The 18,904-nt window shown below is 44.4% G+C and overlaps 1 protein-coding gene across 1 annotated transcript in view; it reads left to right on the forward strand.

Annotated features, from left to right (window-relative positions):
- Positions 1-18,904, forward strand: part of CNTN4 (contactin 4) — a 490,319-nt gene that overhangs the window by 318,380 nt on the left and 153,035 nt on the right. Inside the window, exons 6-7 of the mRNA XM_081276057.1 lie at positions 3,056-3,253; positions 17,524-17,626. Of these exons, the coding sequence (XP_081132183.1) occupies positions 3,056-3,253; positions 17,524-17,626 (301 nt within the window). The remainder of the gene's footprint in view (positions 1-3,055; positions 3,254-17,523; positions 17,627-18,904) is intronic.

The raw sequence follows: 18,904 nt of genomic DNA on the forward strand, positions 1-18,904 counted from the left end.
GTGTTGTAGGGGTGGTATTATCAAATATGTTTAAGTAATTAAACACTCTAAGGAATTTCAAGGATATTGGCATGTTGAGATCTCCTTCCAGTTCTGAAAGAAAAAAAAAAAAAAGTTTAATCTGCTTAACTTTGTTTAACGCAGTGCTTCTCAAAGTCATGGGATCAGATGACCCTTTAACTTTTGGGAAACGGGGGGCAGAGAACAGGAAATATGTGTGCAAAAACTATAATTGATCATATGCCACAGGATACCTGGCATGGTGGTGCATGCCTGTAATCCCAGAGACTCAGAAAGCTGAAGCAGGAGGATCACAAGTTGGAGGCCAGCCTCAGCAACAGAGCGAGGCCCTAAGCAATTTAGCAAGACCCTGTCTCTAGATAAAACATAAAAAGGGTTGGGGATGAAAGAAAGAGAGAGACACTACAGTGTGCACATAGGGTTGTTTATGTCTCCCACTAAAGTACCAAGTCGGTTCACTCCCAACGCAGTGAGACCAAAGGAATTAACTGGTTTGTCAATAGCTCAAGTAGCATGCTAATGGAATCCGATTCCTTCACAATTTTTTATTTAACTCTTATAAGGATTCAGCTGGTGAAGGGTAAACCAGTCATGACAAGCTCTGTTCAGCCCTTGAGAGATTTCCAGGTGACATTTCACACAACGATTCTCACCTGTTGAAAATCAGCACCATTTCCAGGATTCAGAAGTTCAAAGTGACAGAGTTTACCCAGCTTTCCTTTTGCAAACTCAGACTTGAACGTGGGTCTGACCTTCTGGATGCCTTTTTCTTTCTTATTTTTCTTAAATACTTGTTTTTTAGTTTTAGGTAGACACAATATTTTTATCTTACATTTACGTGGTGCTGGGGATTGAACCCAGGGCCTCGTGCATGCTAGGTGAGCACTCTACCACTGAGCCACAACCCCAGCCCCCTGGATGCCTATTTCTAAGCCCACTTAGAAGATGCTGTGGGTGCCTCCTCCTACAGAATCCCCACAGCCCCGCAGCCACCACCCATGAGAAAAGTTTTGAAGGAAATATCTTCCGGGAAGATGTGTACAGTTGCCCATGATCCATTGCAAATCTCTGCACAGAGGTGTGTGCTTTGATTCATATTGTGCTGGTGAATTACTTTCTAACTTCTAAAGCTTGTGGCTTTGGAGATGCTAATTTGTACTTAAAACTCTCTTAGAGCTCCTAAGGAGACAGACTGTGTGCTTCTTGAAGTGCTGAGAGGTAGTTGGGCTTGCTGGAGACCCCCCATGCTGTGTCCCTAGTCTGTGCCTTCAGTTAAAATCCATTCTTGCAGGAAGCCTGCCATAGTGATTGTACTTCAGGACCTAGGACAGGGGCTTCTCCTCTCTGAGGTTTTAATTTCTTAAGGAAGTGACTAGTTTACTAGGAAGCACTTGTTTATTTACACTGAATACCCTCTTGACATCAGCATGGGGTGACTTCTAATTACAGGCACACGCATAAATAAAGTGATTAGCTATTCTCCTATAAACATAATTGGGTCTCTCCAAAGCAACGCATGCGTAAATGTTCTAATCCAGGCATAAAAGGGAAAGCAACCCGGCATAGACCCCTCCTTTGTACGTCAACAGCAGATCATTAAAGCCAAGAGGATTTCCTCTTGTCCATCCAGTTCTCCAGGTCAAACGCAGTTGGGATTCATGGAAAGGACTGAACGGCAAAAATACCTTTCGAGGTAAAATTAATGTTCTCTTTACAAGACTCAAGTGGCCTTTCTACCGTGTTCCAAGGACACTCCGTGCATTTGGAATTTAACCCAGGATCACTTTAAAGAGCAATGTGGTAACTCAGCCAACTACTTGTGAAACCATAGGTTCCCTTAGCGTTCCAATTGCTCCTTCCCCATCCCCTGAACCAAATGATTATTTCAAACAAAACATTGGCTAATCGGGGCCAGGAGCTGGACTATCACTTTTTCAGCTTTGAATAACCTGGAGTTCATTAAGAGAGCCATCCTGGGGTGCCTGGCACCGAAGAAGTCAGGTTTCCTTGGACTATGTGGGGTCACCTCAATCAGTCATTCAAATTCACTGTCATTTAGGGTTTTGTTTTGTTTTGTTTTGTTTGAAATTGAAAGCGTGGGCTTATATGTTCATTCAGAAAGCATTTACCTAATCCCTAGGAAAAATAAGGCCTTTCAAAAGAGCATTTTCAAGCATGATTGCCCGTTACATGTATCCCCCTGATATTCCGGGAAGAGTACATATTTGCAAATCTATTGCTGGGTCCCCAGGGTTCCCCCATGTACCCTCTTACGTAGAGAATAGCACATCCAACTATTTTTTAAAAATACAGATTTATATTTGCAGGATCAGTCAACTAGTCAGCTTAGGTGGATTTAAGGAGCGTTTGCAATGATGTTTTTGTGAGTGTTTTTGTGAGGTTAAACTGCTGTGTCCCTAAAATGGTGCAGGAATGTTCAACCTCATAAATAAGAAGAGAGTAGAATTTGGGTCCATAGTTGGAGACATTGGGAGAAGACCAGATTGAGACTCTGGGTAGGATTCCAACTCTAACCAGGGATAAGAGTGCGGATGCGTTATTTTGTTCCTTTGTGCCAAAGCATCTCAGTTAACGGGAAACTATCAGATGCATTGGAAACCAGAAGTTTGGTGCAGATATGTGGTGTTGTGGTGTATTGTATGATTATCTATGAAATGAAAGTGTGAACCGGTTTCCTGGGGGGTTCTATTACCATATCAAGATTATAGATTCCCTGGGTGTCTGGTTTAAGCATTAGTAAGAGGTGCATAGACCTTGGTACACGCTTAGCAAACTATCAAGTTTGGACTTCTCAGCATCAGCTCTCAGTGTATCTTCTAGTTCTCCACAAATAAAACCTTATTGAACTGACAAAGATACTGTGTGATTACTTTGTATCCATGTCTTACAGGCTGAAGGAGAATCACTGGGCAACAGTGTGAATTTCTACCTTGACCATTTCTTTCCTGAATAAGGTCAAGTTCAAGTCTCCCAAAGTCGTATCTCTAACGATGATGCTTCCTTTTACTTTCAGAGCTGAGCTACGCCTGGATCTTCAACGAATACCCTTCCTATCAGGATAATCGTCGTTTCGTGTCTCAAGAGACCGGGAATCTGTACATTGCCAAAGTAGAAAAGTCAGATGTCGGGAACTATACCTGTGTGGTCACCAATACCGTGACGAATCACAAGGTCCTGGGGCCACCTACACCTCTGATATTGAGAAATGACGGTGAGTTGTCTAGCTTAATTTTGCTAATTCTGGGTGGGTGTGTGCCTGTGAGAAAGAGGAAGAGAGAGAGAAAGAGAGAGAAAGAGACAGCGCTCAGTTACAGGCTGAATATGTAATGATGTCATGTTACTGGCACACAGACCTTCAAAGAGTAATGCTCCCTTCATTTGGTACCCATATTTTGTCCACTTGTGTGAGAAAGAAGCCCTTGAATCCATTTTGGAAAACTAATTAGAAGTCTAATTGCCCATCTCAACAGGCATGGAATGTGGACTTAGGTGAATATAAATAACAAGGGGATCTATTTCTTGTTTCTCTCCCACTGAAATTAGTATACACAGGCAGACTGGAGTGAAAGGTTGAGCAATTAGCTCATTAATCAATTCGATGTGATTTAGCATTCAGAAAGAAGTTTTCCATTATCCCAAGTAACATCTGGATTTATAAAGCTAGAGTCACAGTTCCCATGGCCGTCCGATGGAGAATTAACGAGGCCCCTTTGAGACGGAAGTCTTAATTCCTCACACTATCATGAGGCTATTTCAAGAAAATATATGAAGTTCACCTTAATTGCTTAATGACCTAACAATGTATATAAATCACCCGTGCTTTTTTTAATATATATATTTTTAACTGTAATTGGACACAATACCTTTATTCTATTTTATTTTATTATTTTATTTTATTTTATATAGCTGAGGATTGGACCCAGGGCTTTGCATGTGCTAGGCTATAGCTCCCTATCACTGAGCCACAACCCCAGCCCCTCACCCCACATCAGGCTACTTCTCTAAACTCCAGTGAAAGATATGTTCCACAGTGAATCCCGAGGCCACACAGTGGAAAAGTCCTGGCTCAGGATCCCCACCCAGCACCCATGTCCGATGGACTGCAGAGCCTGGTATTTTAAACCCTCTCTCTCTCTCTCTCTCTCTCTCTCTCTCTCTCTCTCTCTCTCTGTGCTCTTTTTCGTTGGATGACACCACTTCTTACCTGAATTTACACAAGACAGGCTTGGAAGATTCCAGATGAGAGCCCAGATTTCTATCTCCCAAGTTTGTAACTCTCTCCATGAATTTTTAACCCAAGTGGGACTCTGAACCTCCCAGAACAGGGAGTTTAGAGCAAGACCAGCTGTATAGACAGGGTCTGAGCATCCTTATAGTGTAGACCCTACTGTGGAATTTGGGGGCAAATGATCTACACTTTGGTCTTTTGTTTAGTCATCTATTGAACATATATTTCTTTAGCACTTGCTATGTTACAACCATGGCTTTGTGGGCTGATAAGCAAGGACCGGAAGGCCCCTCCCTGATGGTACCCATATTCTCCTACAAGAAACGACACCCCAGAAAACAAATGACCCTAAACAAAAAAAAAATCAGATTATTTTAGAGAGCAGTAAATCTGTCAGTTTGGTGAAATGAAGGCTCTGTGGTGTGGGTATGGACTTCAAAGTGATTTTCCATGGAAAATCTTTCTGAGGCAGGACCTAGGGGCTGAATCCTGGATGATGAGAAATCCATCCTTTGAGGATCAGCTGGTGGAACAAGACAGGCTGAGTCTGCATCGTATGCAAAGGTCCTGAGGTCAGTGAATAGCTCTTTGCATGTTGTGGCAACTTAAACAATTAAGCATACTTGGAGCACAGTGAGTCGGGAGAGCTTGCTTAAAGTTGAGCTTGGAAAGGGGTCAGGGGCCAGATCTGGAGGCCCTCGAGGGAAAACTGGGCAGGGAAGCACAGAGGTGGATTCAGGATATAGTTTTCAGGTACAATTGCCAGAACTTTCTGGGCTACTAGTGGAGAGGGAGGTCACAGTAGAGAAAAGCAAGATGCACTTAGAAATCTGGTGTGGCCACCAAGGGTAGAGGAAGGTCATTGGCTGAAATGGTGTCCCAGCCCGGGTTTGCCAAGGAAGAACCGAGAACATTATTTCAGACATTATTTGTGAAGGCCCAATACAGCTTCTCTTCCTGGGCCCCATGAAGAATCGTTTGTTTTCTGGTTTTAAGTGCATTTTTCTATCACGATGTTCACCTGATATATCCATAGTAAATACTAAGTAGCTCACTTTCCCACCCTACCCAGATTAGAATCAAAGATCGCTGTTTTCATCCGTCTTTGTGCTGGGCCCAAGCATCCTGCCAGCCTCATGGAAAATGTGAAATCAGTATGTTGGGGTGAAGATGCATTTCCCCTAGGTAAAGCCAAGCAACCATCCCTTAGGGGACCAGTAGGCCAGTTCCCAGTGTTGTTGACAGTGATCATCGCCACTTCTCCAGAACCCAAGGCGAAGGAGCTTTTCCAAAGACAGAAATTACTTTGTAAGCAATTATTTGAAAACACAGCTCCTCTGGCCTCTACCCAAAATGTATTTGGGACAGAATGTTTCTGCAGTGACTTGGTCAGTTTTAGGGTGCCGAATCACAGAAATCAGGGAAATATGGACTTTGATGTACAAACATGATGTAGCAGAAGGCAAGCATCACACAAACCTGCCCCTTAAGAAAAAAGGGACCCCTGGGTGCGGTGGTGCATGCCTAGAATCCCAGCGGCTCGGGAGGCTGAGGCAGGAGGATCACAAGTTCAAAGCCAGCCTCAGCAAAAGTGAGGCACTAAGCAACTCAGTGAGACCCTGTCTCTAAATAAAATACAGAATATGGCTGGGGAGGTGGCTCAGTGGCTGAGTGCCCCTGAGTCCAATCTCTGGTTACCCCCTCCACCACCCCCCCCCAAAAAAAATAGGAAGCAGAAACAAAAATTTCAAGATTGTCATGGACACCTCAAGTGGGTATCAGTCCCTCTTTCAGCCTGTCTAGTATCTCTTCACAGGAATGACACATGTTTTGTATCAGAATACTTTATCACTAAATTAGCAGACTAAGTAAAGATCTCATTCTTCGGCAACTAATGGCCATTTAGTCTTAATTTCCATGAGCGTTCCATGGCGAAAATTCATAATGTCTTTCCCATTGAGGTTGCAGTACATAAAAGAGACACTCAAACTATATTGCTATGCACAAAGCCGGTTCTTTAATGAGATCCTGTCTGCAGGTGAGAGAAAGGCGGAAATATAAATCAAACAGAGGTTGCAACATAAAGATGACCCAAACGTCTCTTCTCTGGGAATAAAATCAATGAAGTGATCCCTCCACGAGATCTGGGATGTAGTGACTGGCAGTGTGTGGTCCGGTATTCAGGTTATTTCTTTGGAGGTCCAGCTAAGCAGTTCTGGACTTGGATGCGTTCAATCCAGCCCCCAAAGTCACAGTGAATCATAGAAAGTGAGACCCCATAGGTCCTCCTCATGGACGATAAGTGCCACCTGCCCCTGGCACACCACGATTCCACAGCGCCCCAGGACTTGCCTTTCCATTTTCCATATCCCTACTTGTATCTTTCTTGGTCCTTCCTATATCTCAGATCCTTAATCAAATATAGGTCAGGAAGACCTTGGAGGCAGGCTCTCTGGGTGGAATCTAGACCCCCTATTTATTAGCTAAGCAACTTTGGAGGTATGGCTTTAACCTCATTGTCTACTAGAGAAATAATAGAACTCCATGAGGATCATAATGGCTGTTCCCTCCGTCTTCCATCATCGCCCCTGACTCCCCGTCAGATGGCTAAAGAGGCAAAGAATTAACATAGAAATGAGAAATTGGGAAAATGAGACCGAGTCTGTGAGGATGTTTATGTCTGGTACATGCAAGACTCCCTAATCGAGCATGAAGAATCCTCGTCTGGTCTTCATATTTTTTTTTTTTCCGTTTTCCTTGAGACTGGCTGCAGATGGGTTTGGCAGATCTTGGTTTTGCTTATTAGAATCAAGACATATGCTGAGCAGTGTACGGCCTGGGTCTATCTGCTGGTTCCTAAATATTGTTGAATATTATCCCTAATTAGAACTCTACCCAGAAGAGATACTAGGGAACAGGGGAAATTAAATATGTCCTAGCTTAGAATCTAAAATTCTTTCTCTCTTTCCCTTTGTCTGATTCATCTCCCTATTTCTACGCATTGATAAGCATATGTTTGTGTGCATATCTGTGTACACATAAAAATGAGTGATTTCTAAGCAACTCAGTGAGAACCTGTCTCTAAAGAAAATACAAAATAGGGCTGTGGATGTGGCTCGGTGGTCGAGTGCCCCTGAGTTCAGTGCCTAGAATCTCTTTCCCCCAAATAAGTGATTATATCTAAGTTATATCTAAGTTGTCTGCGGGATTCCAGGCATAACTTTCTAACTTGATTGACTCCAGTCTCAATTTGGGCACAGGCCAGGTAATATCAAATACAACTCCACAGACAAATACTATTCATTCGTGTTAGATTTCCTTCAAACACCAAAAACCCATCCTAGTGGGCAACTAGGTGAATTCTTGCAGCACACCATGAGCCGTGAGCTTCCACCTCGGTGACTCTGTCATGGCTCAGAATACATTCCCTGCAAGGCTCCAAATTTAAGAGCAAAGAAAACCTTAAATAATGGAAAGGAGAAAATTAGAACATTCTGGAAATTTATCACCATGGTATCGTGTATCCTTTATGGCGATCCCGCCAACGATTGACAGTAAACTTTCCTGATATTGCCCCCCCCCCAAAACTGCATTAGGGTCTCCCGTGGGCCTTAACAACCACTGTTTGTCTTCGGGAGCAGATTAGCTTTATTTGTAGGCCACTTAATTAACCCAGTGGTCAGATCCGAAACCCAGTCATTAAGGGGAATCTCTTTTAAATCGTACGCTCGACCTACCCGGTTTCTCTTGATGACCTTGCGTTTAGAGAGGCAGCAGGCAAAGTCTCTTTGGTCGATGTTTGCATGGGCTGGCACGTCGTTTTATTATCATTGAAGATCTGGAGCTGATTGCCAACGTGCTTGGCTTTGTCTTACTGTTGTGTCTGATGGCAACTTTGGTGTAGCTTGGTCCCGGCCGTCTTTTAATTCTCCCACAGCATCGCAGCTGAGGAGTCTTGGGTGCAAATCACGTCCGATGAGAACATTTTACACGACTGAGGGATATGAGATGGTTGGCCAGACAGCCATGGCTCATCGGGTGTCATAGAATCTTCATGGCCCTGGATATTTCGAGGAAGGCTTGACAAGCTGAGGAACTTGGCAGTAGGCTCCAGACCTTCAGCACAGCCAATTCCAATAAAGGTCCCTGGAAGCCAGAGGTCTTGGGTAGTCATTGGGCTCGTCAGTCACAAAAGCATCTGTTCAATGCCCAGGGTCCGTCCGTGGTGCACGGTGAAATCAACAGACCTTAGAGCACTTCTCGTTGGCGGAGGATCCAACGTTTCATTCTTTTTTGGGATGACATCATGGAGCTCTAAAGAGTACATTCAACCCAACAGAGGGATTCGGATTGCAGGAAAGGGTAGCGTTGACCCGGGCGGTCTTTTGATCTTGCATAGAGCTAGCAGGTATTCGTGGAGCACCTGCTGTGGACTTATCGCTGCTCAGGATGCAAAAGTCTTTATGTGCCCCTCACAGGCTCCAGTCGGGTTGGAGAGTCTAATTGCAATCTTTCACAGGAGTAGGGCCCTGTTGGGGGAGAATGGAGAACTAAAGTTGATCTACTGCAGAGTGGTCAAGGACACAGTGACATAATGTACAGATTTTGACCCTGGGGGTAAGGAAAACCTGGGTGCATGCTGGGAATCAGCCCAGGCTTCCATAAAGGGTTGGATAAGTAACCAAAGAGGGAGAGAAAGAAACCAACGTAGAAGACATAGTGTTTGTTATAAACCAGTGATTGACAGACTCCCTCTTAAAGGTCTGGTCTTGCCCATGGTCTGTTTCTGTAAATAAAACTTTCTCCATAGAAGTCTTGAATATTCATATAATTTTTTTTTTTTTTTTGCTTTTCTAAATAGTATTTTGCTTGAATCTTATTCTAGGATTCGTTATTGCTAATACATGGAAGTTCTGTTAACTTTCTAAGTGACACAGTATCTGGGAGGTTCACCAAAATCCCTTGTTAGTTCCAATGGCTTGTTGAATCGAATGATTCTTTCGGACTTTGCTATCTTCTCATTTCGTCTGTGATAGGGGCCAGACAGCTAGGACTCGTGGCTTTATTTACAAAAACCACCTGTTTTTGTAAAGAGAGTTTATTGGGACACAACCTCTCAACTTGTTGACATTTTGCAGTTGTAATAGGAAAGTGGAGTAGTAACAGAGACGACCGAGCCCACAAAGCGTAATAAAATCCTGGCTCTCTGCCCTTCTCTAGAAAAACTTTACTGACTTATGACAACATGGTGATATCTTTAAGTAGCTGGAGACTGTCCGTCAGAAGACTTTTCCTCTGTGACTCCAAAGACTTGAACGAAGACCAGAAGCCAAGAAAGGGTTTAGTTCCACACAATAGGAGGAACATTTTAATAGGACAAATAGAAGAGAAGAAAAAAGTTGGCTTAAAAGATGATCCTCATTACTTCAGGAATTCAGGTAAAACAAGAGTGTCCCAAGCCAGGGGCTCTGGCGCAGACCTGCAATCCCTGCGGCTCGGGAGGCTGAGGCAGGAGGATTGTGAGTTCAAATCCAGCTCCAGCAACTTAGCGAGGCCCTAAGCAACTTAGTGAGACCCTGTCTCTAAATAAAAAATAAAAAGGGCCAGGGAGGTGGCTCAGTGGTTAAGCACCCCTGGGTTCAATTCCTAGTGCCAAAAAAAAAAAACGTATCCAAGTAGGGATACACGCTCATTCTATCTTTATATGAGAACAATTTCTAGAAAAAGAGTTTCTCTGCATTTTAGTTATTGAAAAGGAATGAAGGCTGAAGATTTGGGTTTGTCTTAAGACAAATAACGAGGTTTATTTTTATTACTCACAGGTTTCTGAAGATACATTGGATTTTTTTTTTTCTTTCTTGTTCTTTATTTAATCCCTAAGTGTCAGGACGCACAGCCTTAAGGTACTTACTTCTCCTTCCCAGTGGTGGGGACATTCTTGTTAGGAGAGCTGTTCCCTCCAACTCAGGGGGAGTTAACCCACGGGGTGTGCTGAGCAGTGATCCAAGATACTCCTTGGACAGTTCACTAGAACTTCCTATGTGCCCTTCCACCAGGAAGAAAACAAACTTTTTTTTGGAAAAGGGCAGAAGGTAGACTCAGCCAAGGGACTCTGTGTGTCACGTCGGGTATTGCCAAGAGCTTGCCTCTTAACGGAAAACGCATTGTATGACTTGTTTCTCATACCAGAGGAATGTTCTTGGGAACGCTTCCTAAAGCAATTTCCACCGTATTTTTTTTTTTCCAGTAGGAAATCCCACTCGGTGGAAGCCGGTGATGTTCCTTCTGTGGTTTCGTTTATCGAGCACAGATTCCAGCTAAGGCAGGCGCTGGCAAAAATCTTATGGCACCACATTCTGCAGACGGGCCTCCTCCTGCCAACGCAGCACGCCACAGATTGTACTCAAACAAGCGCAGCGGGTGTCTGATTTCTCTCTCCTGTTCTGTAAATCGCCGGTTATTTTGTTAAATGCTGTGTTCTCACAGACATTGGCTTCGGCTTTTGAAAGTGGGCCAGTCATTGCCACAAGGTCATCTGCAGAGTCCCAGGCTCCTCGGGGGCTTTGTCCCTGGTAGGACTCCGTGAGCAGTACCCTCCCACTGACCAGCCCAGAGAACACCCCTATTTATGGGTGTCCCTTGTGTGAGCAAAAAAAAATAACCAACATGGTTTCAGCACCATAATGAAAATCCAAAGAACCGGGAGTGGGCTTCATGGATCAGCTTTGCCTTTTATTTAGTACCGGAGTCAGGCATCCGATGGGCTCACTTTCTGTGTAGAAAATGGCGCCCATTACAAGAGCGCTCTGGGTTTATGTAGGTGACACACTGGGAGACGGCTTAACCCTTGAAGACTTTGGCAGAACATATCCGTGTGGGCATTCAGGAAACAGGTGGTGAGAATTTGAAGCTTGTTTTTACTGGGTAAGGATGGAGGATCCGGAGTTTAGCATTCAGCACTTACTTGTCTCTTTCCGTCCAGGGTCTATTGCCCTGTCACTGGGAAAGGATTTATTTGGGGAAGGATCAATGTTGTCAATGTGTCCCTGGCTCCTTCTTCCCAGGCCACACTATTGAGGGGGTTGTCTTTTCCACATCCTTCAAGTTGGACCGTTTGTTCATGTTAATTGGAACACCTTGCTTTTGCTCCCATTGAGAAAAGTGATTCTCAAAGTGCAATCTTCCTATCATCAATATCGGCACCATCCGGCCGCTTCTTAGAAATGCAGATTCTCAGTCTTAGAGTCCACTTATGCCCAAAAACTCAAACCCTCCAGGTGATGTAAGAATTTGTTTTAGAAGAAACACCAAGGAATGGGTAGGCCGGTCAGTGTCATGAAACCCACTCTTTCTGTTGTTCAGTAGATGATTAATCATTGCCTGTGTGTGCCACATGACCATAGGATGCATAGAGCAGAGATGCAGGGGAGGGTCCTACAGAGTCAGGATGAGGTCTGCATCATCCACAGTGTGTCCCCTTGGTAGGCACAGGGCATGGTTTATGGTCTATGTTAGATAAATATTTACCAAGTTTCCTAGAGCTAAGCCCACGCCTTTTGAGGAGTTTGACATGTGGAATTTCAAGTTCTGCAAGTTCCGTTCTTGTTATGGTGACCCTCTTCTGCCAAAGAATAGAAAACATTCACCGTGCAGGAACTAAGACTCATTTGCTATAGAAGTAAAATTATTGGTACTGCTATCTTTATTTAAAATTGATAACAAGAGCTGTCTCTATAGACAAATCGTTCAGCCCATACAGCAGAACATGAAGATGGCTGAGATGATATTTCCTAGTTGAGTGAGAATATGTTCTACATCTTCTCTATGTCCGCATTATCTAGGTGGCGTAGTCACGGCTGAACCTCTACATCTTCCCACCATGTAAAAACACTGGAAGATGGAAAAAGTGTCGTGGAACAATTTCATCCCTCAGTTTGCACTTTTTTAGCCTGATCAGTCCATAAATCACCAGAGTAGTGCACAGGTGGATAGAGGGAACGACTTTAAAAAAAAAATGCATGCCTCTTTTAGCAGTCTTTTTTTTTTTTTTTAAGGAAAAAGGCAACTACTTTTCCACTGAATGCAGAGAGTAAAGGCCAAGATGGTTAAAGTGAAAGCAAGCGTCAAAATAAAAACACAACTCGTGCGAAACGTAACCAAATTAAATGGGAGAGTTCACGGGTATTCCAAAAAAATCGCTTATGCTATAGCTGGAGACAATTGCTTCCCTCATCTTTAGGACTTTAAAACTAGAGCAGTTGTTCTATAAGAATGAACATTTTTCAACGACCCCGATAGCATTCCACCTCTCGTCCATGTCTCTGTGCGTTCGATTATACTGATAGGCCCGTTATTCCTGTTGAGTCTTAATTATGGATCACCTTATAAACCGAGCAGAAATTCCTTGGGACCAGACACACAACCTGCACAGTTCTTCTCAGTCAGAAAGATGATCTCAAGGGAACTTGAGCTAGAAATCCGCGATTCTTAATGAACGGCTTCCATGCCTCGAAAGAAATAGGTTTAACTGAATAACTATTATGGGCTGCATTCCTGTTTAACTGAATAAACTGAATGACCCCCACTCCTGTTTCTCCAATGCCCCCACCCACCGTCCATGTCTCCTGATCACACTTCATTTATATATATATATATATATATATATTCTTAGTAATGAGCAAGGATTTGTGAAGGATATAGAAAGAAAAAATCAAAATGATTTTCATTCCTCGAGGAGGTAAAAAGTGTAACAGAAGAGACACATAAAGGAGATAGAACACGGTGATGCTGTTTGAGGTGTACCCTGAAATTTGTAAAAGGTTTTATGTCAGTAGTGATTTACTGAGTCCCTATTAAGCAAGGAGACTGCCATAGAAGGTAGGAACCGAGGAGTGAAAAAGACTCACTTACGTGACGTGACAGGTTTTATCATCCAGACGGAGGACAGAGACCGAACAGGCAGGCAGATGAGAGAAGTGTAAATTGTTATCAGTCCCAGGAAGGAAGCAGGATGGTAACAGAGAGTAGCAGTAGGGACCTATTTTAGAGTGATCACAAAATACCTCTCTGTGGGTGGCATCGTTTGAGCTGAGACACAAGCAAGAGATTTTCATCCGGGGAAATTCATGGGGAAAAAAAACAAGAGAAAAGAAAAAGAGGTACACAAAGCCAGTGTTCACGGGAGCATGATTGCTAAGATCTAAAAAATACAAACAACCCAGAGGCTCATCCGCTTAGGACAACATGGCAACCAGCTACTGTCACAATCTCAGAAACAGCTAAGCAGTATGAACCCAGAGTCTTAGAGCAAGGTCCTATCAAATGTTTTTGTTTTTGTTTTTGTACCAAGGATTGGACCCAGGGGCCACTTTACCACTGAGACACATCCCCACCCCTTTTCTTCTATTTTATTTAGACACAGGGTCTTGCTACATTGCTTAGGGCCTTGCTGAATTGGTGAGGCTGGCTTTGAACTCACGATCCTCCTGCCTCAGCCTCCTGAGCCACTGGGATGACAGGCCTGTGTCACTGGGTCCAGCAACATGCCCATTTTTAACTTCTAGCCTCCAGAACTGTGAGGCAATAATTTTTTTTTTCTCCTTGAACTGCTCGGGTTGGGGTTCTTTGTTTTGGCATCTGTAGGAAACTAATACAGCCAGCAAGCAGATTATGAGCAGCTAGTGCCTCTACACGGTAGAGTCCTTTTCTGCAATAAATAGAAGAAACGTCTGGTTCTTGCTACAAGGTGGATGAACCTTGACTCCAGACACAAAAGGCCACATCTTGTGTGATTCCATTTATAGGGAATGTCCTGAAGAATAAATGCATAGAGACAGAAAGCAGATTAGGGGTCACCCAGGGCTGGGACCCACAATGGTAATTTACTGCAGGTGGTCTTCGGGGGTTTTATTGGGCTGCTAGAAATAGTCCCAAACTGAGTTATGTGGACAGCTACAGGCCTCAACGAAATTGCTAAAAATCATCGAATTATACTCTTAAAATGGGTGAATTTTTGGTATATACGTTAGATTTCAACCAAAGCCATTTTAAAATGTCATAAAAACAGTGAGAAAGGAGTCAGAACAAGTTTTTTGTTTTTTTTTTTTTTTTTTTTTTTTTTGGTACCAGGGATTGAACTCAGGGACACTCGACTGCTGAGCCTCATCCCTAGCTGTATTTTGAATTTTATTTAGAGACAGGGTCTCACTGAGTGGCTTAGGGCCTCACTAAGTTGCTGAGGCTGGTTTTGAACTCGATATCCTCCTGCCTCAGCCTCCTGAGCTGCTGGGATGGTGGGCGTGTGCCACCACAATGGCTCAGAACAAGTTTTGAGAGGAGATTTTCGTGGAATAGGCTGGGCCCATAGTCCAGTATGACCCGTGTCCTTAGAAAGGCCCACAGAGAGAAGGTCAAGCTAGGGGACACTGCAGGTTGACAGCCACCACCAGAGCTTCAGAAGCAGCAGAGGCGTCCTAGGCACAGGGCTTTGGAGACCCCTGCAAGCTACAGAGTAGGGCACCTGGAGGGGACGAGAGGCCAGCAGGAATGGGGACAGCATCCAGGGAGAGCAGACTCCCAGCCTAGACCCTCACAGGTAGGATTCTAGGGTGGGGAAGTAGCAGTTCCGAGTTCCAGAACATTGACCCCGCTTTTCCGGTGATATTTTAGTTCAACAAAGTTGTATGACATAGATTTGTTCCTGGGTATAATTTTCATAGGACAATCTCGAGCTCACGTTTCTAGACATGGGTGCGCTGGGGAAACGCCCGATGGCTTCTGAGACATCCTTGTCCCTGGCATTTTTTTTTTACCTTATGGTCTCATCTACCTCCAGAATGTGACACACGGCAGGGCGGAGTGTCATGGTCTCCAGGGAGGACAAGAGACCTCTCGCTCCCAAGGCAGATCTTTTTTTTTTAATCAGCGCCACTCTCGGGGCACCCAGCCACACACACCCCACTAAGAGGTGCGAACTTGCCGGCTGTGCTCAGAGTCATCCCCCTGATATTTATGGGACGATGGATGATTCAGCAGAACAGGCCGTTTGTTAGCAAGTTGGCAGAGGCGTGGGAAGGCTGGTGTCAGCAGGCGCCGCACCACCTCCAGGCCAGTTCTGGGCAAGAGCCAAATTGAGGTAGGTGCAAGGCAGCTCAGGAGGCGGAGATGGGCCACCAAGGGAGGAAAGTCCGTGTCCTGGGAACACGTCAAGCCCAGATTCCGTGTGCTGGAGTTTTAGAGGGTCATCCGCTGCAGTGAAGAAAGGACCCGAGTGAAAGATGGAGATGAGGGATCAGGGCCTGAGTTTTTACCTTGAACCCTCCTGGTTCGCTGGCTGGTTGAACGCCTTTGAGGCTGCAGCCTAGTTGCAGAACGAAGGGATCCTTCTGGAGTGTGATTTCTTTGGAGGAAAGACAGGCTTTGCTTCAGTGGTTTCCTTTTGCACTTTCCTCTTTCAAAAGTATACATCTGTGCCAAGTGCTGCGGTGGCGCACACCTGTCATCCCAGCAGCTCGGGAGGCTGAGGCAGGAGGATCTCGAGTTCAAAGCCAGCCGCAGCAACTTAGCAAGGCACTCAACAACTCAGTGAGACCCTGTCTCTAAATAAAATGCAAAATAGGGCTGGGGAGGTGGCTCAGGGGTTGAGTGCCCCTGAGTTCAATCCCAAGTACCAAAAAAAAAAAGTGCATCCATCAGACCCAGATGAAAAAACACCAAATGAAATGATGTCAGAGTCCCTCCAAATATAATACCCTCCGTCATTCTGGAAAACAAACATAAAACAAACATTTAAAAAAACACAACCCTGGGCTGGGGATGTGGCTCAAGTGGTAGGGCGCTCGCCTGGCATGCGTGCGGCCCAGGTTCGATCCTCAGCACCACATACCAACAAAGATGTTGTGTCTGCCCGAAAAACTAAAAAATAAATATTAAAATTAAAAAAAAAAAAAACACAACCCTATGCTTGAGTTTGTGCTTTTGATAACATATCTTCTAGCCAACCTAGCTGCATGATCACCATCTAACACTTACAGGTGACTTTTTTTTGAATAGATCCTCTTGACGTCTCTCAGTCTCTGGAACGGCAGATGGAAAGGGTCTGAGAGATGAGCAAAATCGTCTCTCTTTGTGAGTGCACCTGGGCCCATTCGGTCCTTACTGTTAACCTCTTCTTCTGAACCCCCTCTGTGTCTTTTCCCTGGGGCGATGGGGAGCCCAGGGGACAGATGCAATGCAGAGTCAGGACATGGTAGACTGATCTAGGTAATGGCAGATACTTTCCTGGCACTGTTGAATCAGAAATCAAGGAGAGCGACCCGAAACGGGACAGGAATGACTGTATCAAAACCAGGAGAGAGACAGTAGACAGAGCCTAGAATGTACGGATAGGAAAGAACCGGTAAGTACTTAGGATGCGCCAAAGTGGGAGAGAAGGCTTTCAAGGTCTGCCATGGGTGAAGGCTGTCAGAACTTGAAAGTTTTTTTCTTTTTTTCCTGTAGATGCTTCTTATTTTTACATCGGTTCAGAGTATAATAACAACTCAAGCTTTTGATGCTACTTTGCACGCACTAATTAATGATTCATTAAGATGAGTCTTGGAAGTGAAAGTAAAAATTGTGATCACAGAAAGAAGGCACCAAAAAAATTTGATTTTTTAAAATATATATGTTTGTTTGTATTTTGTTTTTTTATACCGGGGATTGAACTCAGGGACACTCGACCACTGAGCCCCATCCCCAGCCCTATTTTGTATTTTATTGAGAGACAGGGTCTCACTGAGTTGCTGAGTGCCTCCCTTTGGCTGAGGCTGGCTTTGAACTCATGATCCTCCTGCCTCAGCCTCCCGAGCCACCGCGATGACAGGTGTGCACCACCGCACCTGGCTGCTAGTATTTTTTTTAAAGTACCTTTACATGTTTTATTTTTTTCCCACCCTGTGATTCTGAAAAAAGGTGACTTTCCTGGTGACTCAGACTTTATCAATCTTATATTTTCATGACCACCTTTAGAAAAGTCTTTTTCGAGAAGCAAAGTTGGGTGCATACAGAATATCATCCCAGGCCGATGATGTGGCTCTGTGAGACCGAGTCTTCTCTCAGTAACTGGGAGAAGGGTCACAATCTCATGGACCTGCTTCGAATGAAGGAATTCACTGTGCACCTCATGGTGTACGGGAGCAGCCTGCGTTGTCTCAAAAGCACTTGAGTCCATTTTAAAAGAGCCTCTGAGACTCAGCTCTTCTGTTTGTTTGCAGGGGTGATGGGGGAATACGAGCCCAAAATCGAAGTGCAGTTCCCAGAGACCGTCCCGACTGCCAAAGGAGCCACCGTCAAGCTAGAGTGCTTTGCTTTAGGAAAGTAAGTTCTACTTATAGTCCCTCCCTTCTGCTGGGGCAGGTGTAGAGTTATCCTTAGGCTGTTCACGGGGATGGCTTCCGCAGGGGACTGAAAAGCCAGTCAAACCCTTCTCTGCAACTCTGCATGTGCCTCTTGGATTCTGTCCACACCCAGAGAGACACAGGTAATGGCCAGAAGGGTTAAGCGGCTTTGTAACCCGTTGATGTGGTTACAAAGAAGAGGAGAATGGGCAGTTCTGAAAAAGTATTTTGTTCTATGATTCTGACCTGTAGTGTGCATGCTATCCACCCCAGAACGACAGGAAAAAGTGGCCTTCATTTGAGGTACAGGCAAGCCAACAATTTGGGAAAATGTGGACATATTTGTTCTGGCCCCAGTTTGAATTTCTTTTAAAATTGAACTCAGGGGCACTCAGCCACTGAGCCCCATCCCCAGCCCCTATTTTTGTGTTTTATTTAGAGACAGGGTCTCACTGAGCTGCTTAGGGCCTCACTTTTGCTGAGGCTGGCTTTGAACTCACGATCCTCTTGCCTCAGCCTCCCGAGCCACCGAGGGATTGATGACAGGTGTGCACCACCACACTGGGCTGCTTATAATCTTTTTTTAAAAAATGATTTTTGTGTTCTACATGAACCATAGAAAATATTCCTTATTTTTTTTCCATTGTATATTCAATTCTAATGAAAGGATTATTTTGGGTTCCCCTGTGTTTCCAAATCACGGCAATATCAACAACAGCAGTATCTTTATTTTGGTGTAGTACAATACGATGAGAATTTTTTTTCATGTCCCGAAGACTTGCCATATGAAATGAATTATGATACGCCTGCAGGATGATACACCGCACAGACACTTAAAGTCAAGTTGAAAAACATGTAAGACGTAGAAAACACCCGTGATTTATGGCTAAGGGAGTTAAAGCAGGTTGCTCACCAAGTACACCGTGGTTGTGTTTTTAAAATTTGTCTTTATTTTCAAGTGTCTGTGTGAAGTTAGTTGGAGAAGAGTTCAGAGCAGGTAACTGGATCATCGAGGTTGTGTGTGTGGTGAGACGGGTAAAGGAGACCCCTTGAAAGGCCTTCAGTTCCCTTTAGCACATCAAAAGGGCGCTAGGAATTACAGTCTATTCACGGTGCTTGAATGGCTCCTAGAATAAAAACAAAAGGCACAAACTGGGCTCCTGTCTTGCAGGGGAGATGTTGGGTCTGCCCACGGAGCTGCTGAAATAAGTAGAGTTATTTTGAAAGGCCCAGGATGAAGTGTGTATCTCACTGGGAC

Source organism: Spermophilus citellus (assembly GCF_964194105.1).
Source record: "Spermophilus citellus genome assembly, chromosome: 19".
NCBI classification, from domain to species: domain Eukaryota; kingdom Metazoa; phylum Chordata; class Mammalia; order Rodentia; family Sciuridae; genus Spermophilus; species Spermophilus citellus.